This window comes from Alligator mississippiensis, chromosome 5, assembly GCF_030867095.1.
Source record: "Alligator mississippiensis isolate rAllMis1 chromosome 5, rAllMis1, whole genome shotgun sequence".
NCBI lineage: Eukaryota > Metazoa > Chordata > Crocodylia > Alligatoridae > Alligator > Alligator mississippiensis.
In genome coordinates, this window is record NC_081828.1 from 160914783 (window position 1) to 160940269 (window position 25487).

General features: G+C 40.5%; 1 protein-coding gene across 2 annotated transcripts in view; it reads right to left on the minus strand.

The window, feature by feature from the left end:
* Positions 1-15679: 15679 nt before the first annotated feature.
* The window catches only part of ITGB8 (integrin subunit beta 8), a 97576-nt gene continuing 87768 nt past the window's right edge, over positions 15680-25487 (minus strand). The window contains exons 14-15 of one of the 2 annotated variants that reach the window (XM_014603217.3): positions 16078-16203; positions 15680-15790 (exon numbers count right to left, since the gene is read on the minus strand). In XM_014603217.3, the coding sequence (XP_014458703.2) occupies positions 15737-15790; positions 16078-16203 (180 nt within the window). In that variant the 3' untranslated portion in view covers positions 15680-15736. Of the gene's footprint in view, positions 15791-16077; positions 16204-18871; positions 25396-25487 lie in introns of those variants that run through there. The other variant, XM_059728940.1, reaches the window with a different exon arrangement.

Consider the following 25487-nt stretch of genomic DNA (forward strand, 5'->3'; position numbering starts at 1 on the left):
TGGATATTTCAAATAGGAATTCATAATGTCAACAACATTCTGACCTGTTGTGATCTTTTTGAATTCTTTGCTCTGTTATTTTTCTGTAGTCAAAAAATGTGTAACAGCTGAGACCTGGCATTTTCTGAGGAGCGTCTTGATTCTAATGAGGGGTCCCTTAAATCTCAGAAGGTTGAGAATCACTGGCCTAAACAGTCAAGATACATATATATTTAATGCTTTAAGATGTGCAAAGCATAACCAAATGCCTAAGTTTCAGACAGGCACCGTAAAAAATGAGAGGAAAAAAAAGTATGCCCATGAAGTTACAAAAGCACAGAGCAGCAATGGAAAGAGTGAGAGTAACTCAAGGGTTTACATGTGGAAACAATGGCACTTGGCCAGTTTCGAGACTATGCTGCTGCAACAAAGCAGATTTTTAATAAGCGCAATTGAGAAACAGATGCATAAACAGTATTTGTATGACTAGCTGACCAGTTCATGTGTGGAGGAGGGAATCCTTGATGAGGAGAAGAGTAGACCCTTGAGACATAGGTCATTGGACAGAACTGAATAAAGCTTATGCTGAATACTACCAAATACTCCTAGCACAGATCCAAGATATTACCATAAACAGATTATTTTTGTAAGGAAAAAAGGAATACTGACAGGCCACTGGTATTTGCTGTGCTAGTTGAAGCTTTTATAGAAGGCATATTTGTCCTAGATCATTATAATTTGTTTTTTTTTTTTCTCAGAAACTTTATTATATGGAAACAGATACTAGCTATTGTAGAGTATGGAAAGACTGATCTGACCGATTTAAACAGGTACCATTATCAAGGAAATTGGCAGGCATGTTCAGAGACCCTGATAGAGTGGTCCTAATCCTCAAAGGGCTGCCCTGTGCTGCTTTATCCCAAAAGCTGCCTACCAGATGATTATTGTGGAGGTGAGAGATTCACAGGATGTATAAAGCCTAGTGTAGCAGACTGACCACAATTCTAATCAATGTATCAATTTACATTACAAAGCAAATATTTTAAAAGTAAGAAAAAGGCTACTGCTTTTTAGCAATTTGGACTGTGAACTCCTTAGGGTAGGGAAAGTTTTTGTCCTGTATTTGTACAGCACCTACATAGTGGGGTTCCATGACTGGGGTTTCTTGGCACAGTTGGAGCACAAAAAACACATCATTTAAAAAATAATTTAAGATAAATGTAGGACTATTTTGAATATGTTGATCATGAGCAGAATTAGAACACAGGCAACTATCAGGTTAAGATAAGAGACTTTTCCTTCATGTTTATAGTGTTTAATCTTTACAAAAAATAGAAACAATAGTCTAGAGAATAGTTTATATAGAATAAATATGCTCTAAGGCTCTAATTTAGTCTCAGGGCTTTGCTAAGGCCACAAAACCACAAAATAGCAACAGATCTCTGAGTGTGAATTAAAACCTATATTCAGTTACAGCCATCTGTTTACAATGCATAGTTCTGAGGCCTTATTCATCATGGCATCACTCCAGTTTTGTAAGTGGGGTTCACACTGGTGTAACACTAGTAGCGTAATGCCACAGAATCAGAAAATTAAGGCTGGAAGGGACCTCAGGAGGTCACCTAGTCCGACCCTCTGCTCAAAGCAGGATTATTCTTGTCTAAGCCATCCTGGCAAACTGTTTGTATAAACTGCTCTAAAAAACTTCCATGGATGGAGATTCTACAACCTATTCCAGTGCTTAACCACAATCACAGTTAAAATGTTGTTCCTAATACCCAGCCTATATTTTCCTTGTTGCAGTTTAAAACCATTTTTTGTTCCGTCTCATGCAGCCACATAGAATAGTCCATCAACCATCCACCCTTCAGACTTATCAAATCCCCCTCAGTCTTTTCCAGATGAAATAATCCTAGTTATTCCAACCTTTCCTTGTAAATCTTGTTTCCTAGACTTCTAATATTTTTTTATGACACTCCGCTGGACTATTTCTAATTTGTCCACAACTTTCTTGAAGTGTGCTTTCTAAAACTGGACACAGTACTTCAGGTGAGGACTCAACAATTTTGAATAGAGTAAGAGTCACTCTCCTTGACTTGCAAGCAGTGTTCATGTTAATACAACCCAGTATGCTAATGACATCTTTGCAATAGAGCGCACTTGTTGGCTCACAGCTTATGGTCCACTACAATTCCTAGGTCTTTCCTGCAGTACCTCATCCTAGCCCAGAAAAGTGGCCTACCCCTGACCTAGTACAGCAGGAGGCTTGGTACTCTTGCTACTTTAAGAGAAGGCAGGTTGCATTAGAAGCAGCCTGCAGTTGTGCAGAAACCATTTGGAGTCACCTGACTAGGAAGGGGACAGGCTAAGAGGATAAAAGCCAGGACCTGAGCTGGTCAGGCAGTCTAGCCTTGAAAGGAATGGATAGAGGAGCTTATGGGAAGCAGTGATGCAGCAGGGCTCTTGGTTAATATGTGAGTTGGGGCAAGCAACTCTGGGAGTTTGAGGGAGGGGCTAAGGGGAAGAGGAAGTCCCAACAGACCTGAAAGTAAAGAGGTCTGGGAACACAGGGTAGAGAGCCTGGGGCCCAGAAGGAGAGAGCTTGAGCCCAGGAGGGGCTGAGTAGGCAGGGGACAGAGTTGGAAATTTTGACACAGAAAAAAGCCCTGAGCCTCAGTTACTGGGAGAGGCTGGAGCCCAGGGGTAGGGACAGACATTCAAAAAGCCTGAGTCTGAATTGATTCCACCTCTACAGGTTAGTCTAACCTGGCTAGGCTGAACCGGTTTGTAACTCCACAGACATCCCAGACATGCAGGCACATGCCTGCAGTGGCTCAGGCTAGAGGCCAGAGAGTGCTAGAGCAGCTCTCCTGTCCCTTCCACAACATGGCACTGAGGGGGGAGCATGACCAGCAGGATGCTCTAATTAGCTCAGCAGGGAATTGATAACAGTGTTTATCATCCCCGAACTCAGTGTTTATCACCCCATTAAGAAAACAACAGAGGGACATTACCAGGTACCAGTTGATTCTGCCTGTTGAATCCACCTGTTTATTCAGCACGAACCCTAGCCAGCTTGTGATCTGCTACCCAATACAAAGACACCTCCCCAGCAAGGCAGAGGAGAGGGGGACTTCCTGTTTAGCAGGGAGTGGTGCAGGGGAGACGGGGAGCAGCCTGCAGTCTATGCCGAAGCTGCAGCCAGGAAGCAGGGGGAGGGGCCAGCACTGCTGTGGAGCAGAAAGCCCCGCCCAACCCAGAGAGCATGCTGGGGTGCTGGGGGTGTCTGGTTTAGCTTAAACCAGCAAGAGGTCAGAGACAGACATTGCATAAACCAGTTTGACCCAAATCAGTTGTCTGATACTACACTGAACCAGGTTTATCTCAAACCAGTTTCAGCTATTTTCAAACTGGTTTATGTGTACTGAGCATCTGTTCTCTTACAGGTTTAAACCAGTTTCTGATCTCTTAAACCAGCTTATGTATAAAGTCTGTCCCTAGCCCAGGAGGGCAAGTGTAAGCAAGGCCAGAGAGCCTAGAGTTTTGTAGTCCAAGAGGGATGAGTGTAAACAGGGCCAGGGCCCAGAGATAGGGGCCAAAGCCTGAGGAGGGCCACAACCAGATTGTCAGGGTCAGGGGAGCCCATGAGTCTTAACTGGCCTAAGAGTAGGCCCAGGGCCCAGAGAAAGGGGCCAAAAACTGGGGGTCCCAGCCAGAGACCAAGTGGGCTAGGAAGCCTGTAGCCCAGGAGGAGTAAGGATTGGAGCCAGAAGCCCCAGGGTATGCATTAGCAGGGCCATGGGCCCATAGCCAGAGAAGGAAGTTAGGAACAGCAGAGAGACAGAGACAGGAATGGATAACATCAGTGAGGCATAAGCGCAAGTACTGGGGAAGATGGAGCCCATGCAATCAGCTCTTAAGGTGATAAGCGGTGACACAGGCCCTCGTGAGAACATCTGACTTGAGAAGCCCTGGGGCAGCTTCTCTTTTCTGAAAGTATCATTTTACCAAGGCATGGGAGGAAAGGAGAAGGGGTGATTGCCCAGAGAGACAGCAAATTTGATAAGGTGTGAGGGGCATGGCTATCCCTGGAATTGAACTTTGTCACACCTAGCCAGTCATTCTCCAGTCTGTATTTGTATGTGGGATGACAGTTCCACCATAAATGCAGAACAGTATGCTTGTCCTTTTTGATGTGATTCATTTAAGCCATTTCTCCAATTTAACTAAAGGATTTTGAATCCTAATCCTACCCCCCAGTATCTGCAACTCCACCCTTGATGTCATATGCACTTTTGCTAGCTGTGCATTTCATCCTCCAAATCATTAAGGAAGATATTAATGGGGATCTCCACAAATCACACCTAAAGTATCCCTTGCAGTAGCTCCTTTAATGTTGTTCATTTTGACACTTGCTCCCTCCCCCCTGTCCCTGATTGGTGGAGGGACTCCGCCAGCTGGGCTGTTTACTGCTGATCACCGGCATGATTAATGGAGATCCTTAGATATTAAATAGTACCAAACCCAGGACAGGCTCCTGGGTACCCTTCCAATTAGACACTGAGCCATTGACACCTATTCTTTGAGTAATAGGATCTAACAAGTTGTGTGTCCTTTTCACAGTACTTTCCTCTAATCTGGGAAACCCTATATTTCTTATGAGAACGTTGTGAGAGACAGTGTTCAAAGCCTTGCTATCTACTGTTCTCTCTCCATCCAGAAAGTCATATTACCTTGTCGACGAGAGGAAGTCAGCTAGGCAAGCATTACTTGCTCTCGACAAATCCATGTCCTTTTCAGATATCAAGGTCAGATTGATCAAGCTGTAATTCCCAGATTCTCCTTCTTCCCTTTCTTAAAGATAGGCACTGTATTTGCCTTTTTCAAATCATCTGCCAGATGACTCACACAACTTCTATAAATTCTCAAAAAGAATAGCCAGTGGCTCTGCAATTACCTTGAGTAATCTAGGATATATCTTGTCTGGCACTGCTTACTTGAAAACATCCAGCCTCTCTAAGCAATATTTCCATACTATCAGTTGATTAGCTCTTTCCCTATCCTTACATTAAATGCTTTTGAGTGTCAATATTTTAAAAGTTTCACAATTATTAATTGTTCAGGGTAAAGAGTTAATGTAATTTGTAAATAAACATTAGGTAGAAATATTATCATCATAGTATCATAGTAGCTAGGGTCAGGAGGGACCTGAACAGATCATCTAGCCTGACCCCCTGCCACAGGCAGGAATGAATGCTGGGTTCACAAGACCCCAGACAGGTGATCGTCCAACCTCCTCTTGAATATGCCCAAGGTAGGGGCGAGGACCACCTCCCTGGGAAGTTGGTTCCAGATTTTGGCCACCCTAACTGTAAAATATTGCCTTCTGATCTCCAACCTAAAACTATTCTCCATCAGCTTATGACCATTGTTCCTCATCACCCCAGGTGGTGCTGGGAAGAAAAGAACTCTGCCTATTTGCTCTTGATTTCCCCTGATGAGCTTGTAGGCAGCCACCAGGTCCCCCCTCAGCCTCCTCTTGCTGAGGCTGAACAGGTTCAGGTCCTTCAGTCTCTCCTCATAGGGCCTGTCCTGCTGTCCTCTCACCAAGCGGGTGGCCCTCCTCTGAACCCTCTCCAGGCTGGCCACATCCCTTTTGAAGTGCGGCACCCAGTACTGGACACAGTACTCCAACTGCGGCCTGACCAAAGTCGCATAGAGGGGGAGTATCACCTCTCCGGACCGGCTTGAGATGCACCTTTGGATGCATGACAAGGTATGGCTGGCCTTGGTGGCTGCGGTTTGGCATTGGCGGCTCATGTTCATCTTGGTGTCAATAATGACTCCAAGATCCCTTTCTGCCTCTGTGCTTTCAAGGGAACTCCCCAGTCTGTATGTATGCTGTGGATTCCTTCTCCCAAGGTGCATTAAACCACTACTCCACGATAGTGACATGTATCACTAGCTGGTACTTGACTTTTTTTAAGAAATCCAAATTAAAATTAATGCTGTTGCAGTTTAAAATATCCATCACTCCATGCCACTTTAAAAATAATTTTATTAATAAAATAAAGTAAACTCAGACTCTATTCTTCTCTCTGTCCAGGAGATTATACCACATCTGACTTTCTTTTGGTGTAACACTATAATATCTTGTATTATGTTCAATATTGCTTAAAGAGTTCTTGTTAGAGTTTCCTAGTTCAAATATTTCAGAACCTCTACCATAAAATATTCTACAGTGCATTAAACTCACTCATAAAACTTTTCTGCCATACTGAAGTCTGCAGTTTTCCATTCAATTACAGCCATGCAGGTGCTTTCACCCAAGAATTTAAGGAGAGACCATTTCTAGTTTACTAAGAAAACTGTTACTTCTACATCACAACAGTTAAAGCAGTATCATAGGGGCCTTGAAAAAAAATCCACGTCTGTGACCTTGAGCAACACACATACCGAATTATGATAACTATTGCACCTGTCCCAAGGTTTCTACATAGAAAATCTAAACTATTTTTTCCTAGTCTGCTCAGTGCACATTAGTTATGGCTTGAAGCCATACCACCATGGGTTGTGATCTTGTCAGATCTTAACAGGGTCAGCCTTGCTTAACACTTCAGTGAAAACCCAGAAGCAGCACTGGTACAGATATCCTTCTTGACTTTGACTCAAAACCCATAGTCTAGAGACAGACATCCAAAAAGCCTGAACCGATTCAATGTTTGCCAGTTAGGCTAACCTGCCTAGGCTGAATCAGTTTGTAACCACGAATACATCACCTCTGGACTGAAAAAATGTAGGCACATGCCTGCAGTGGCTCAGGCTAGAAGCCAGTGGTGGTGGTGGGTGAGGGGGGGAGGAAATGCTAGAAAGCCCTCCCCCTTCCCTTCCACAGTGCTGAGCTGAGGGGGGTGGTGTGGCCAGGCCCTGGCAGGATGCTCTGATTAGGGAGGGGTCCCTGTCCCCACCTCACTGGTCAGCAGGGGAGTCAGAAAACAGTTGGTTATATAGGATAGTGCTTTTTATCACCCCATCAGCAAAACAAAGGGATCTCTCATTAGTTCAAGCTTTTCTTAAACAACTTGTTCCAAGGAAGAAATGGAGGGACATTACTAACTACCTGCTGATTAGTTCCAAAAAGCCCTAAGCAGCACTGTCCTGTCTGCCTTGTCTCCCACAGCATGGACCATAGCCAGAATGTGGTATGCTAGTTAATGCTGAGAGGCATCTGTGTAAGGCAAAGGGGAAGGGAGAATCCCTGATTCAGCAGGGATTGGGGGGTGGGGGGGGAAGAAGCAGGAGGAAGCCAGCCAGATGCCCTGTACCTGCAGTCTCTGCTGGAGCTGCAGCCAGGGAGCAGAGGGGAGGGGCCAGCCCTGCTGGGTAAGAGCAGGAAGCAGAGCCCTACCCCGGGTTGCAAAGTAACTGGGATGCTGGAGGATTCTGATTTAACTTAAACCAGGAAGGGGTCTGGGACAGACATTGCATAAACCAGTTTGACCCAAATCAGTTAAGACTGATACTACATTCAACTACGTTTATCTCAAATCGGTTTCAGCCATTTTCAAGTTGGTTTATGTGCACTGAACATCTGTCCTGTTCTAGGCTTAAACCAGTTTCTGATCACTTAAACCAGTTTGTGTGTGATGTCTGCCCCTAGCCCTACAGTTTGGGCCAGAGATATTGTGCTAATGAGATAAAAAAACAGAGATACTTATTACTCAGGCTTATTACAGATCTGTACCACTTTCTTTAGCAGTAGGGTTGCCAATTGAAGTGTGTTGCCTGTGTTTCAATATGTGTAATTACTTTCTACTACTTGAATTCTTTCTGAAATTAAGAGCATATGATTGAAAGGGACAGTCTGGAGCATAAAATCCAGTTTTCTGGTTGTTGATAACAATGTAACAGATATTAACTCCAACAAGTCTCACAAAAACATCCACTTTAGCCTCTTCCACATATCAAAGCCACAAAGCACCTCCCTAACATCCTATAACACATTAAAAAACTTTGTGTGATGCAGAGAGAGAGAATACGAGACCCAAAGAAGCCATCAGTGCCTTGGGTCCCTGCAATGTCATGTGAGCAAGACCCGCCAAATCAGACACCTGAGAGAGATCTCAGTACCAGGAGATATAGTCTGCTATATCTAGCTATGGCTGATGTCCACTGCTTTAACATTACACAGAAAACACAAAACACAAACACAAAAAAGTCACATCCACAGAAGATTTGTAACGCATTCAAGGATCCACAGAAATGATGAACCCTGGATAAGCCATTCTCTTCATATTATTCTGTCCTAAAAAAATGTTAGTTGTTATCAGGCATTGTTAAACAGCTGACACATTCTAACATATAAGCAGTTGAATTCAAGTGATAGTAATAGCTAACATTATTTCTGGAAAAAAAAATCTGATGCTATTTTCATAATGCCAGGGAAGACCGAATTATGGATTAATACCAGTGTTCTCAAGAGCAATGTTTGGTCCATAGTTGTAGGAATTTTTTGGAACCTTCTGGAGACAGAATTTGCTAGAAGTGCCAGAAGATGTCATTTTCATGTAAAGAGCACATAAATTATGACTTCCTCAAAAAAAGGTTGAAAAATATGTTTACAATAAATAATAATCCAAAGAACAAATTCCTAACTGTAAAGTTAGATTTGTAAATTCTTTGATTTGTGTGTGTGTAATTCCCCAGAAATATTTAAGGAGAAACAAAGGAGGGAATGGACTTGTTCACCCTAGAAAGTTTTGACCTTTATGGACATGCAACAAACCTTACAGTGAAAAGGAATGGGACTTTACCATGCATCATTGCAACCCACATGCAGGCTCTTACTCCTCAGTAAGTGGAAGCTAAACCATGGTAACTTATTCCTCTTTCATTTAGGGTGGGTTGGTTGGTGTGGTTTAGCTTTGCAGGCAGTTACTATGCAGCGAGCTTTTAACCCCACCCAGTAAATTATTCATAAGCCCATACTCATAATTAAAGTGTCAAGACCTCCCCTCAAGGTAGCTACAATTACATCAGTAGAAAAGCAGCCAAATTCAACTCAGAAATAAGGATGAACAGTTTTAACAAAGACGATGATTAATCACTGGAACAAACTGATAAGAGAAACATTGAATTTTCCTAGTTTGGATGTCTTCAGATCAGAACTGGATGCCTTTCTGGAATGCATGCATTAGTCACCCACAAGTTCCCTGGGCTCAATACAAGCAGGACAGAATCTAACATTTACTTTAAAAAAAAAACCCACCAAAAAACCCAAAAACCTATAAAAATTCACTTGCGATTAAGGAAGTAGAATATGTTTTACTGATACAAGGCACTTTTAAACTAGTATAATTGTGTCTACGCTGTTGCTTTTATCATTATAATTATACTGGTTACAAAAGGATTCATTCCCTGATCCACTTTCCCTCAAACCAGCCTGTTTATACCAGCCTAACTTTACTAGTGAACATCAAGCCTAAGAAAACAGGTAACCATTTCTGCTGCAAGGAATCTACAATTCAGAAAATAACCAGTATTTATTTAGTATGAATTATATGAATCTGCAGCCCATCTAGCAACCCACATACATTCTTTGCAACATAGACTCTGTATCCCTGCATAAATGAATACACCCAGGGCCCACCTTTATACAAATATGAGAACATGATAGTGGTGAAATTGCAGGGAGAGATTTGGCAGTTACTGATGCAATCAGCAGAGTAAAATCCTACAGATTTGTTTCTATTGTTATTGATTACAGCAACTGAAAATACCTTGTTAGTGCTGGATATCAGGTAAAGGGGGTCACACAATGGATGTTTTATTATGTGATCTAATGGCAAATGTTATACAATTTTCCCTCAGAGCTATTTGGAAATTCCAAATGCAGTAGGACAGTAGATACAAGTTGTTAGTATAAAAAAATTTAAAAGTATAAAAAATTTAAGCAATACTTTTTACATTCCTGAAAGGTACAAGAGTAAATCCTCCGTATTTGATTTGGATTCCTCCTGAATTGGGGGACAGAGATTTGATTAGTTGATTTGGATCACTGTCCTGATTCAATTAGGCTAAATTCAAATCTGAAGATTCGATGCTGATTCAGAGAATCAGCGATTTGGCCATAGACACAGCTTTAAATGTTTTTTCTATGTACCTCAAGGTACCAGGCGCGGCTCGTGAATGCTGATATGGTGGGGCAGAGTGTCCCACAGGAGTGTGGGGGGTGGGGGGAGGGCCCCAACATGCTCGGCAGCAAACCTGGAAGTGCGTCGGAAGTACTTTGAGTCCACTTCCAGGTCCGCTGCCAAACACACGGCCCCCTCCCCCCCCTGCTTCCCCCAGCTTGGTGATTGGCCATGGGGGGACCCCCCAGGCCCAAGAGGCACCAGTCGCTGAGCTGGGGATGGGAGCGGTCCCCCATGTGCTCCCCAGTGGACCTGGAGTTGGACCAGAAGTGCTTCTTGTTCACTTCTGGGACCACTGCCAAGTGCAGTGGGGACCCCCTCCATGCTCCCATGGGATGCTCCATCCACCTCACCATCTCAGTGTTCACAAGCTACCTGGTACCTTAAGGCATATAGAAAAAACATTTAAAGCTGTGTCTGTGTCCGAATCATTGAATCTCTCCAAATCAATTTGGAGAGATTAAAGGGTCTCCTGATCCTATTCAGATTTTGAGATTTGGCTGCTGAATTGGGCCAAATCTCCACCAAATGGAATCAGTGACCAAAGCTTTGCACAGCCCTACTAAACTGTGCAGTCTAGCTTACTTTCTGTGGGGGGAGAGGAACTCCTTGCCTTGTCTACATTGGAGATTTGTCCCCATTTCAGACATAGATGGGCTGACATCAGTATAAATGGATTGACAACCCCAGACAGTAGACATGGGGAGCCACTGTCTGTACCAGTGACACCTCATCCTGCTTGAAACTGGTTGCCTTACTTAGAGACTGGCTGTAGGTGGTCCTGGATAGTTACTTACAATGATTGTAGTTATATGGACAGCTGGAAAATATCTCCAACCTAGATAAGAACTACATTGAGGACCAAATTATCTCATGCCTAGTGTTTCTCTCATCTTCAGATCAGGATGAGGATAGATAGCAGTAGGGCTGTTGCACTGTTGCCCTTATACTTTCCTTATTTTACTGACAGATGGTAGATATCAGTTTACAGTGATTTCTCTTTTACATTTGCAAAGCCCCTTTACATTCCCTATATATTAACAATAGTTTTCATCATAGTTTCTGTCCCTGAACACAATGGGGCTAAATTATGCTTTTGCTTCACACATTCAACCTTTGACATCCACAAGATGATACTGATGTAATAGAGCATCATGCAGGAGAGGAAATATCACAACACAACAACGGACATTTACCATATAAAATATGCATGTTATACATGTTGGGTATTTTTCCACTTCTCTGAAGGTACATTCCACAAGACTTTGGAATCCACCTCCTGGCCAACAAGGAGCACAACTTGCATGGTATTTACATAGTAACTGCTCTTATTTTGATGAGCGACATGTTTGGCCCACAGCGATCCTTTGGATTTGGATTTCATATTATACATTATCCATGGTCTTTCTAAAGAAATATAATTATACTTCAAAAATATACAAATGATCACTGTAATTTCAACAGATGAAATGACATCAGAACCTTTGGGAGGCAAAATGATGCTTATTACAAGAAAAAACACACACAGGAGAAAAAGCTGGCTGACTTTCTAGAGAGCACTGACCATGGGCCAAACCATGCCCTTAGTTATGCATATGTAATTCCCATTGAAACTTGGGGGATTTGTAGTTGCCTGACAAAAAAATTTGGTCCCATGTTTTAGACTGTAAAAGTCTCTTATGGTTGGATCAGAAATGCAAATGCAAAAGTTACCATAGGATATAAATTTCACTAGGTTGAATTTACTTGCATAATTTCTTCAAACAGGGAAGATTTGGCATCCCCCTCAGCCTTCCTTTCATATTGATTTCATGCTCAAGAAAAACAAATTTAAGTAGAATTTTTTTTTGCTGCTGGTAGGCAGATGCCTGCAATATCAATTACAAGTTCTACTTAGGATGGAGTTACTTTACTTAGCAGGGCCATTTGGAACTGGATTAAATTAATTAAGCATAAAACTGAAGTAAGAGTGTCCACACACATGGAATGAATCAGGAATAGCTTGTTCATTTTAAATTCATGTTCTACCTCAATTTGAATTAACAGCCCTGTGTAGACAAGCCCCAAAAGATCTGGCCTATGGGCAGTCACTCAGGGTGTCCTGCACAGGGATGAATTTATCCTTTAGAGGCTGGATAACTAGCATTTAATTTTTATTTTCCTTCCTTATTCATTTCTCAAGAGTAAGACAAAATCATAGGTACGTCCATGTGCAATCCTTCTCCAACAAATCAGTTGCTGCTATTTTAAATAGAAAGACTCAGGTCCTCATTCTTTAAACCAGGGGTGTCAAAACTTGGCTTGTGGACCAGATCTGGTCTGCAGAGCTGGGTCATCTAGTCCGCAGCCTTGATGAGGAACAGTAGCAACCAAGCACTTGGAAAAGACCTGGACTGCCTGAGCAGCACTGCAGGAAGAAGCTCAGCACTGTGACTTGTTCCCATGGTAGCAACCAAGTGCCTGGGCTGCCTGGCCTCTTTCCACTGGATCACTGGATGTGATAGTCCAGAGCATGATACGTCGTGAGTTGGATTAAGCATAAGAGGTCCACGGGCATGATCCAGCCTTCAGGCCTGCCCCACACCATTCATCCAGCCCTCAGATCCAGGCAAGTTTGACCCCTGCTTTAAACAATTAGGTTCTAATCTTTATTCTTAATAATTAGTCCCTTACATGAAAGTCACCCATGCCAGAGACCCCCAAAGGCCCTAGGCAATCCTGAATCCATTATTTGAGATTAATTCTTTTTAAACAGTCTCATCTGCTTCCATCTTCTTTTAGGTTTTTCCCCTCTCTTGTGCCCATCATCCTGGGAACCTCACCTCTGATGTGACCAAAGAGACAAGTTATTAGTGGGCAAAATGTGAATCCTGCAGAAGGGCTTAGGGATTTCACATAAAACTCACTTTGTGGGCCACTTCGGGCTATCTTGCTATTCTGGCTTTCCTGAAAAGTCTTGAGAAAAGATGAGATAGGAGTAGTTGGGAGATGTAAGCCAGCCAAGGAGTAACCAAGGATATAGCTTGGATCTCTTGTGAGGTCAGGAGTGCTGCAAAAAAATTATATCTGAAGTCTGACTCAATACCCCTAGAAAAAAGTTATCCTTTCTTATACTCATGCCACATTCTATGCACTTGCTAATTGCTTTCCATACCAGAGAGTATTTACTCTTTAAATGCACTGTGCTTTGGGATTGCACAACATTAAGTCCTAACAAAGTTGAAACTATATTTGAGAGGTAATTTATATCACCCAGAGACAATATTCACAATGGTATTATTAAAAAATACCAACACCTTTTTCTAGTTAGTCTCTCTTCATAGCATCATCTCTGGATATATCAAGAATTTAGATCAATTTTTAAATTTATACTGGAGATTTCAGGAGTACCTGAATCTTGCTTGTGATTTCACATTGGATAACACCACAGTAATCTAAGCACTGTAGTCATAACAAAATTATAACATTGCCTTCACTGCCAAAGTTAGCTAAAGAATAACAATTTTCTTATCTTAGTTGAAAAGACATTGCAGACTCCAATTTGCTGGCAAATGCCCACGTTATGCTAGCCAAGACATAGTAACCAGGTACTGATCAAATGAAAGAAAGAATTTGGCAAAATACAGCACTTGAATTCCATGTGATCTATGTAACTAAATGTCAGCATCATTCATATGAGAGTAATTAAGTTTTGTAACACACTTTCCTCCTAGTGATGCTGAAGCATAGGGCCTTTTTTGATTTTTTATTTTTCCGGAAAAGTTTGATTTTTTTTTTTTTAATTAACACATTTGACCAAAAGTAGCCAAGTAGGTAAGCAGGAAAGCAGAAACCTTTTAGGGGAAAAATACACTAATGAACCACATGTTCCATTATATTTTTAAGTAGTTCCATTCCAAGCTCTCAGTTTTCAGTGAGTCAAATAGGGATAAATACAAAAATGTGAAAACATTCTGCAAACAAATGCTTCCCAAACAAACTGGGAACATCAAATTAGGGAATGAAAATAGTTTTCCTTTCTTTTTTAAAAATTTTTGTAAAATAAAAAGTAACTAGTGTAATCTTTTGATCTTTTAATGGGGAATTACAATGTTACAAACATTAATTAACATAATCATTTCTGTAAGTTCAGTGTTATAATAGCATACCCAATTACAGAGAAGAGCTTGAGGACTTGATTTTCAAAGGCACTAAGCACTTCCAGTTCCAGCTGACTTGAACTGGAATATTTGGTGGTCAGCTATTCTAAATGCATTAAGTGACTGCTTGGTCACACACAGAGTCAAGGCAGGGAGCAAGCCAGACCTTCCGACTCCTAGTTTCATGTTTAAACCACTCGATAAGAGTTTTCTCCATTGAAACTTTGGAGATGCTGTAAACAATCAAGTTAAAACAAAACAGAAAAGAATCTAAGGAACCAAAGTTTGTCTATAAAACCATTGTAACCCAAGGTCTTGGCTCCCTTCTGCTGAAACTTGATTTAATCAGTTTTTATTCTTGATAGCATGTTGCATATGTGGTATATTTCCCCTTTTTTATGTTGCAAACTATTTTATTTTAATCTTTCTGCTAGTTTGCAGAAATATGCACTCATTCGCCATCATAACTTTTTGACACAGAACAGAAAAATATTGACCTATTTTTCTCTCACACACATACATATACATACACACACACACAGAGAATGGGGCCTGTGTATGTATTATGTTTATATACATAAACATATAATCATAATGCATACACAGGCCCTATTCTTTTACTGACCCAAAAGGCTTACAATATAAATTTAAAGGCAAGAAATCAGCTTTGGTGCCTTACTCATGGGGGAAAATACAGGGAAACAGAGACAGTATCAGTTACCATGCTTGGCAGTGGTTTCAGTGTATTAGCAGTCTAACCACTGTCATGTTTTTAGAAAACTCTGAAGAGGAATATGACAGAAAAAAAACACTTTGAAAGTATTTATGGGGAATTCCTTCCACACAGAGAAAAGCATTGGAGGGAGTCTAAAGGAACTTCTTTGAGCAGTTAGATGTCTGTGATGGTGGTTGGCATTATGAGGCAATTAGCTTGGAGATAGGCCATGAATGGGTGTGAAAGTGATGACAAGTAGCCTTTGATGCGACAGAAAAGGAGGACCCAGTGAGGGATGCCTGGAGAAGGTGCCTTTAAGTGCGTCAAATCCCTGGCTGAAGTATCTAGATTTGAGTCACTGGGAAGCCTAATTGTAGGTACCTCCAAGACCAAAATGGATCAGATTTTAAGAACTTACCTGGTTACCTATAACATTTAGAGCCAAATTCAAGAAGCTATTTAGGCACCATTAATATCAATGGAAGTTTAGACACGTAATGCATCCAAATACCTTTTGAAACTGGCCAGTTCTATTGGATGCACACAAGAACTGCCAGCAGCATTAATGGAAGCTAGGAGCCACAGTGGAAGAAGATATATGATGATTACAGAGCTGAGCATTTAGCCAATCTAAAAACTTCAGGGCAACCAAGTTTTTTGTAAAACTAACATTTTATTTATAAACATACAGTACATTAAATATTTTTCTTCTAAACCCAGAGGAGCAAGACTGCATTTCCAAGGTTCTTTTCTTTACTGCAGATCTGGAAGAACAACAAACGCAACAAAATGAATTCTTCTATACTTGTACTCAGCATGTCAATAGATTCTCTCTCTCCAACCCCAAAGATCAGTTTGCAGTTGCCAAGCTGCTGCTATGCATATTAAGAACTTCCTTCAAACCATTGCTGCACTAAACATTCTTTATGGCGAGATCACAGACATATGTATACTCTTCCTCCCCTTCTTTAGCTAGATTAGATCAAATCCTGTTCTCTCCACAGTGGGAATCATGCAGACACTAAAACTCCACAATGAGGGAAGTACCTACATCACTGTTGTCGAAGAAGCAATTGAAATCTGGCCCTCTTTCATCTTCAGGCTTTAGAGATTGTAATTTAGGTTTCCTTCCTCTTTGGAGAGCTTGAACAGCAAGGCTTTTTCTTGTCATTGGCATCTGTAATACAATAGAAGTAGCATTAGACTGTAATCAGACTCTCTTGCTTCCCATCAATCAGGCCCAGTGACTATCAAGGGGGGAAACAAAATAAATGAGTACTACATATTATATGATACTTGTATTTCACAACATCCTACATGGAAATAAATAAAGGTTTCATACAAGGTCACTTACCATTATTCCATAACATGAGTGAAGATTAGGAAGCTCACAACATAGGCTGCTACTAGGACCACTGTTAATGGAGATTCTTATGGTTAACAGTTAACACTGACTTTTTAAAGGTTGCACTGTAGCAAAATAGACTTTATGTCTATACCCATGTAATTCAAATCTGGAACCAAATGCTTTACATGATGAATAAAACAAATAAGCAAACAAACAAAAAACAATTTTCTCTATGCAAGAGCTTTTATGGAAAAAATCCTGTATTTCTTGCAGTTCATAACGCTTGATATACACTTGGGAGCTGGGTGTGTACCTACATTTATTCATTTTTTAAAATGCAGACTTTCCCCTCTGACAGTACCACAGCAACTTCATTCTTTTCTGCTAAAGTTATTAAATTCTTCTTTTATCATTCTTCATACAGAAAAAGTTGGGGGACAAATAACTATCCTTTTATGGTCATTTGAGAATTTTCTTCTTGTTTTGCCTTCTATCTTTTCCCATGTTTCTCTGTGGCACTGCTGAGCCCAGGGGATCACAAGTCACTTAGATTGTCATGAGCACAGCAGCCTTCACTTGACTGTTAATTCTCTTCCCAACATTGCTATGCAGTTTTCACTTCCACTAAGCAAAAATTAGTTCATACTAGAAAATTGTGTTTCATCCTCAAAGCTAAAAAGTGAAATTTGCTAGTATTGTGTTTTGTGCAATTTTGTAATGGCTCTGCTCATTTAGACATTCTTGTCTCTGTTTTTGATTAGGGGTGTTCTTAAAGCAGTTTGGCTATCATTACTACACAGTGGGCACATCTACACGTGCTACTAATGTGATTGAATAAATTCCAGTGAAGTTCATGTTGGAGTTCATTGCTCCTGGGCACTGCATTTACACATCGTTTCAAAGCTGGTAGGGTCGGAAGGGACCTGAGCAAATCATCATGTCCGACCCCCTGCCATGGCAGGAAAACATGAGCAGAGGACTGCCGCATATTGAGCCGGGTCAGAGGAGCAGCCCCGGCTGTCAGCAGGCCCAGAGTGGGCATCAGTCTGCCAGCCCAGGGCTGCTCAGACCTAGCTCAACATGCTGCAGAGGGGTTGGCAGGGCCATGAAGGTGATCCAGTGTGGGGTTAGCCAGCAGGCAGCCCCACACTGAAGTACCCTTGTGCCCCAGCTAGCCCCATTATTACTTTACTGTGGCCTAATAGGGGCACGTGTGTAGACACCGAGACTTTACTGCGGAGTTAATTAGGTAACTCTGCAGTAAACCCTTCCAGCCTCTAACAACTATGAAACATCTCATGTAGATATGCTCAGTGGGTGCACCTATGTATGTGTATGTGCTTTACTTTGGCATAGACTAATTAGCTCTGCAGTAAAGCATCACAGTCTACATGTGCACCAATATCAGGCTGCAGTAAACTAATTAACTCCACTGTTAGTAATGTCCCTGATGGTACTTTCCATCTTATAGCAAAATAATTAAGTGCAACTAAATACACATGTAGCTGGTGACTATGGGTGACAATTGCACTGTCATCCCAGGCAACAGGGGGACAGACTCCTGCCTGCCATCTAGTCACACAACTCTGCAGTTTCACAATCTCATGCCCTAGCCAGCCCCTCTGCCACACAATGCTGCCACCCAGAGCCCAGGGCTGACCTCCCCCCCACAGATCCTGCAGGCAGCCCGGGACTGCTCTGCCCTAGCTAAAAGAGTTGCTGTCCCAGGTGCATGTGTAGACGCTGCGCCTGGAAGCAGTATACTCTGGTGTAAACTGCTCTGGAGTTTATCACATTGCTTAATTTCACCTAGATGCACCCAGTGTCTGAAGTCCCTTTCATGTTAAGGAGTTAGCACTGGATTTTGTAGAGGAAATATTGACCAAATCCTACACAAGAATAAAATAGACATCTCTGTCACAACTTAAAGCAGTCTAACTACGTTTTAAGTAAATACAAGTGTATATTCAAAAGTTTACCCACATTCTGTGTAATCTTCCCCCGACTAGCTAACATGAATAGAAAGTAAGAATAGTGTATACAGCAGAAAGAGGGATATTGTTAGCCCCAAATTAATAAGTGAACCATGCCTCAAACTTTTCCTATGCCCAGTCATATCCCTGTGAAGATCAGAGATGATCTGTTCAGTGGTGTTCCAGCAATGCTTCATAGGGGGCAGAATAAAGAAAGACAGCTTTCCCTCCAGTGTGTTTACTGCTGGAAATCAGTTTACAGGTATGTTCCTGTCTACACTATCAGACAGTTTAGGCTTTAGGATGCAATTTTATATTTACATAACTTTAACGTGCGTCTTTTTCAGATGTTGGTCCATTACTCCATATGTAGTCTACACCATTTTAGGCTGGTTGAAATTATTCTTCTCATTAGAGGGCAGACTACCGTCACAGTTCTAAAGCAAGGTTAAGAGCTATCTTCTTCTTCTTAAAGTATCATAGATAAAGTGCAATTAATATATTACAAAACATAAAATTCCATGTGCATTAAACACTGGTTTTATTTTTTAGAGAGCAAATACAATAATGTTGCATTAAAATAATGCTATGTCATATTGTTACAGCTCTGATAGAAAAATAAACATCTCAGTATGCTACAGTGTCAATTTATTAATAAATATCAAAATAGAAGTTAGTAGTCAACTGAAATTAACAAAACATTGACAAAAACAATTAACAAAACAGCTACCTACTATCTATATTATCTTAAATAATAAAAAATCCAGTCTATTTCCAGACAAACTAAAGTAGTGATTTATTTTAAAGTATTGTTTAAAGCAGGAATGAACAATAAAAGTTACAAATTATTTAAAAACTATTTCCTTTCCTAAAAATTTCTGTGTCAAAATGTTTTAATCTAAAAAATGTCAGTTAATTTTCCTCCACAAAGGCAGTATATGTTAAATACAAAACAAAATGTGTTATATTATTAATAATCCTGTCATACCATAGCTAAATAAGAGACTTAAGTAGCTTCATTTTTTTTAAAGCAGTTGTAGGTAAATGTGAAATAGACCTTAGCACAGTGAATGTGGCTAACAATAAATGTCCCTTAATGGGGATAAAAGAGGTACCAGAGTGAAATTAGAAACTTCCATTCACTCAAATAGCCTTAGGATTCCCACACAGATATTGGCTTATAACAAAAACCAGACATTTTATTCAAATTTGTGGATCCTGAGCAGGTACCTTGTTTCAAGAACATACAAAGAAAATCAAAGAGGAAAAGCTGCTGAAAAGACATTCTTAAAAGATGAACAACTTGGGGTTTGTTTGTTTGTTTGTTTGTTTGTTTATATATACCGGTACTTTCAGAAAGAAGCATTTTGAAGAAAGTCAAACTCTACTGGCTCTAGTTCTGAATGGACTTCCACAGTCTACAGCATCCTTTGATTTGGTCTCCTCTATACAAATTATTCATACTAGGAACATTTTAGCTTCTTCTTACCATCTGTACTCTGAATTGTTTTAACTTCCATCAGAGGCCTGTGCATCGAACAAATGCAGGGCTATGTTAAAACAGTAGCATTCCTCCTAACTACTGCTTCATCATGGCTTATTATGTAAATCTTATTCTGCTGTTTAAAACTCCAGGCATGAACATTATAGATGAATTTAATTTCTAATTAGGCAGGACAGCCTATGTTTCCTTCAGCACTGATGTATCAGTCAGATGTGCACTTTTCCAGTTAAGCCTTATATTACTCAAGGTCCCATGAAATCCTACTGGAGTCTGAGGCCTACTGGGGCCAACACAACCTCTCAGTAGAACCATTTAGCCCACACATAGCACTACATTAAGGTGGTTGCACTACTTCTAGTTTGGGGGAGTGGGGATTGGGAAATGTGGAGCAGGGCATAATACATCTCAGTAGGGCATTTCCTGGCACCATAAGTGGTCAGGTGGGATACACTGTAAAGTTTCAGATTCACTCCTACAGGTAGCAACACATTCACAATCACATACACCTATCAAGAAGAACAGATTCTTCTATGTGATTTGAAAAAAAACAATCATATATTACATACAGAAAATCATTTCTTCCAATGCATTTCAAGACATTTTACATAGGGGATTCATATCATCACAGGAGAAAAAAAATAAGTCATGCAAATGCCCTTCCTTTATAAACACAACTTGCAAACAAAAGGGAATTTCAATAAGGCACAATAAAAATTCCACACATACCATGTGCACATTTTCTGGATGAAAAAACTATTTTCCCACACTCATTTACGATGGTGCTGTTAATGTGCTCTTAGCACTTGGAAATAATCAAGAGTATTACAGTGACTCAGCTTGTGTGTCCTTAAAAAAATTGAAGTAAAATTTGTACATTTCGCCAATGCATAAACATCCGCCATTTCAGAAATGTATACAAACAAGTAGTTAAAGATGAATAAACCCAATTCTCCTTACATTTAAGGATTCAGTTTACAGTAATCCATTCAAGGGGGTTTTTAACTGCAGCTTAACATTTTTTTTAGTGATTACTCATATAAATACTGTGCTCTTGGAGAAGGGGGGGGTGGCAAAATGAAAAAAAAATCACTGTCTTAATGATCAGGTAACAATACAAAAGTGGCATCTTCTGCGTGTGTGTTTAATGTTGTGTATTTTAAAGCTGTGTGGTTTACTTTTGCATCATTTCCCAGAAAGTTCTCTCTAATAAATCTAGAATGACTTATTTAGAGATCAAGTCTTTTTTTTTTTTTTACAGTGAACTCCTTTAAGGCACAATACAGAAAGAAGGAATAGTAACAAACTCTGCAGAAACCAAGTTGTTTGCACAACCTCACAGAGTAACTGCACAGGCACTGTACTGTAAGAGCTCAACAAGTTCCTTGTAAATTGTGGGCTAAGTGCTTTCTGATTTAAGAAGGGCACGTGCAAGTAGAGCACAGAATACCCAAATAGTACAGATTTCGTTGGGCTATTTCTTTCCTGCAGGAGCCCTTCTGAATAGCTCAGCCACTAGTTCCAAGGAACAGCTAGCAGGCAAGGCCCTGATTTATATAAACAGTACCCATTTGGAGGAACAAAGCTCTGCGGAAAAGACCTTATTCTAGCTGAATGACCTCATGTCTTGTCATTTAGCTGAAGTTTAGCTCTTGGCCTGCTGTGTGGTTAGCAACTGATTCTTTGCCAATAACCCACTCATCCTTTATGGTACAATAAAACCAGGGAAGGGAAGTAGAAGGAAGATTTACTACTACTCAGTAGAGCAGTTGCTTATAATGCAATCTGCATTTAAGCTCTCTTCACTGTTGTGAGGGAACTGTGATGCACTGAGTAAGTGTTCTGACTGCAACATGCCAACCAGGTCTCCTTTGAAAAGATCTGGACTTCCAACAATGTACTACAGAAGGAAAGCAGCAGATGTGCCATGGTTTCGGAAGGTAAGATGTTATGCAGCTGCTTGTCTCCTCTGTACAAAGCCTTAATTTCCCTAATTTGATTTCCATTAATACTGAAGAGAAAACATTATTTGAAACCAAACCAATGATATTAAGTACTCTAATTTCTAAGAACTATTTTGTAAAATGAATTATTTGTTCAGAGAAGAATTAGGTAAAAAAAACCCCTATGCCTTGTAAGTTATTATTTAAGAAAAATGTTGCATGTTTTGTGAAACATACAAAGGTTCTTAAATGAATAAAGTTTTTTGGCTCCATTAAATGGATTGTATACTGTTGCCATCTCCTTTTAAAAAATAAAAAACCCTGGTAAAGAGAATATTCAGTATGTCTGTTTCTCATAGGTATTTATTAGGACTGTGCAAAGCAGCTAGTATTCGTTTCGGATTTGGATGATTTGGGGGACAGTGATTTGATCTGGTGATTCAAATCACTGTCCCGAATTGATTCGGCCAAATCTGACTTGGAGATTCAGCCGCCGCCAAATCGGCTGAATTTCCAAATCAAACAGGCCCCGTCCCCCATCTGCTCTCCTAGCCCCATCAATGGCTGCCCTGCCCACCCCCTACTTACCGGCACAGAGCCCGGTTTCAGCTCCCTGCAGCGATGAGTGGGGGCTGTCCGAATTGCCAAAACTTTCTCTGAATCTTTTCCAAATTGATTCAGAGGCTTCAAATTGGTTCAGACCTTTTTATTGGTCTCCCAACTCGATTCAAAGCTTCGGCCACCGAATTGGGCCGAATCTCCTCCAAATCAAATCAGCACTCAAAGCTTCACACAGCCCTAGTATTTATCCTGTTCCCAATGAAGTCAGTACTGAATAGTCCATTAACTTCCACTGAAAAAGGACCAAGACCCACACTGTGCATCATAAAGGAAAATCATTACAATTGCATAAATTTTAAGATGTGATCGAGTCATCATGGAGTGTTTTTCAGTAATATCTAACTAACGAAAAAAATCAGGTTATCACTGTAACACCAGAAATAAAAGTGTTGTAAGAGATTCCATTTTCTTGTGAGAAGCTTTTGAATCTGTCTGATATGAAGCTGATACCACTAGGAAGAGTGCCACTGACATATTTAATGGTGGCTCTCTAAGGAGGAGTATCCAGTTTCCATTATTGAAACCTAGAGCTCGTAGATAAATGTTAACGGTAAGTCACAGCAATTGTCTTTTTAGATTATCCCCCCTCCCAACCCTGATTTAAATTTATGAATTAGTCAATTCTCTCTATGAAACACTTGCCATTATGCTGATCTACTCCAAATCCTGCACTCCTCCTACATGCACATTCTCATGGATTTCACCTAGAATAGCTTGTACACAGAACTGGGACCTGTTTGTTTGGGGGTTTTTTATTCCTTTGAAAGCTATCAAAAATGTCAAGCAAGACATCTATTCTATTCCATCTGTAGATAACATGCCCCCTCATTTCTATTCTTTCCTCTATAATAGGCATAGACAAGTATTGTGCTCAGAACAGACACCATGTGCAACTGTATGCTGTTATCTGAGGGGACTTTTGTTCCCAGTGAGGTTTCATTACTTATTTCAAAAGGATTACCAGAATTCCTTACTTCTATGGCAACATAAAATATGCCAGACTCTGCTGGCTATGCATTTCATACAGCACATCTCAATAAGACATTACAGTTGGTTTTAAGGTTAGGGCCTAAGCACAACTTATTCTGTGATGCAAATTCTGCTCTCATATGCACCCACACTGATCCCACTAAATGTAAAAAAAAAATAATTGCTAATTTTCAAAGGATAAACGTTATCTAGCATCAGTGAATTCAGCTAACTTACTCTCTTGGAAACTATCCTCCCTTTTTTCATTACTGTTTACTCCACCCCCTTTGCCCCCCAAGATACTGATATCGTCCCATTACACACCACATATTTCTTCTACTGCCCATCAGAAAAACATGGGTGGTTAAACGAGGGATTCATGCCAGCTAGTTCTATGAATTTACACAAAAAAGTAGCAGGTGTAGAAAAACAAACTGATAAAGGGCGCATCTACACATGCAATCAATGCACCTGAATAAACTTCAGTGCAGTTCACACCAGAATTTATTGCTCCTGGGCCCAGGGTTTACACGTGCACCTGGGACTGCAGCATGTCGAGCCAGGGCAGCATAGCCCTAGGTGGCAGCGGGCCTCAGGGGTCAGCCTGCCAGCTCAGAGCTGCTCTGCTCTGGCTCAACATGCTGCAGAAGGGCTGGCTGGGGCATGAGGGTGTTCCAGTAGGGGTAGCCAGCAGGCAGCCCTAGCACTGTAGTACTCATGTCCTAGCCAGTCCTGGTCATCATCTAGATTCTTGTTGTGGCAAAGTAAACAACTCCATCGTAGGATAATACTTGTGTTGGGCAGTACTATCCTACAGAGGATTTAATTAGTTTACTCCAGCCTAATAGTGTCGCATGTGCAGATGGTGACACTTTACTGTGGAGCTAATTAGTTAACTCCGCAGTAAAGTACATGTGTAGATGCCCCCGACAGAACAAGAGAAGCTCTGCTGAAGTCTGAGTTACACCAGAGCTGCATTTGGCTGCCTAGCCCTGTCAGTGTTTAGCAAAGTAATGACTCAAGAGCCATTACTTTACCAAATACTGACAGGGCTACGAGACTAAATGCAGCTCTGGTGTAACTCAGACTTCAATGGAGCTGCTCTTGCTAAGCTCAGAGCTGAATTTAACTGGAGTGTTTAATTGTTAAAAAGCAGGCAAGGCAGTAAAAAGAACAAAAAATATCCTATATTTTTGTACTGACATAGTTTTTGTTGATCTTAATATATGTAAAAAAGGTTTCTGTTTGTTCCAATGTAAATACTGAAATATATTCACTTCATGTATAAGGAATAAACCTTGTTTAAATGACATAAGAATGTGTAGATTTTTAAAAAATACCAGTAGTAACTAAGCACTCATTTAATCCAGTCTTTTTTTTTGTTAAAGGAACTAAGAGAAAATCGGGATGCCAAAAGAGTACAAGATCATTGGAACTGGTATTAACTCTGAAATAAGAATAATAAAAACAACTATACTTGCTCTGTGTACAAGTACTCCCATATTTCCACCTACTCTGCTGCAATGTACAGCAACGTGTCACAGTTTTACCCATCCCAGAGCACATCAGTACAGCTACATGTAAAGTGAGATCAGTGCTTTGTCAAACACCTGTTCATATCTACATTCTATGCCATAACTAAATAAATTAGGTTACATTAAAGTGCTACACCAATACTAATGGTCTGAAACAGTAGTAATGCACATTTCTCTTTCAAAAATACAGCAGCTATAACTTCAAACATAGTCACGTTACGTGAATATGCTTACATGTCACTTACAGTATTCAACAAAGTCCATGACACAAAACAGTCAGTAAAGACTCTTACAAAGTAAAAAGATAACTTTTTTCAAAGTGTAAATGTAGGAAACAGATTTGCAGAAAACAGTCTTCAGAATTCACACTTGACAGATTCATTTAATCGTAACTTGCTGATGTCGATATTTATATCTTCTGGTTTGTCACGTCTGTATGTTACTGTTCTTGTACAAACAGTAGGCAAAAACATCTTATCCTTAAAGGAGAAGATACAATTTTTTTTATCAACAATTAGCTAACATTTATATATAAGAAAAAAAGTGCTGAATATGTTTTTCTCTAAAATCA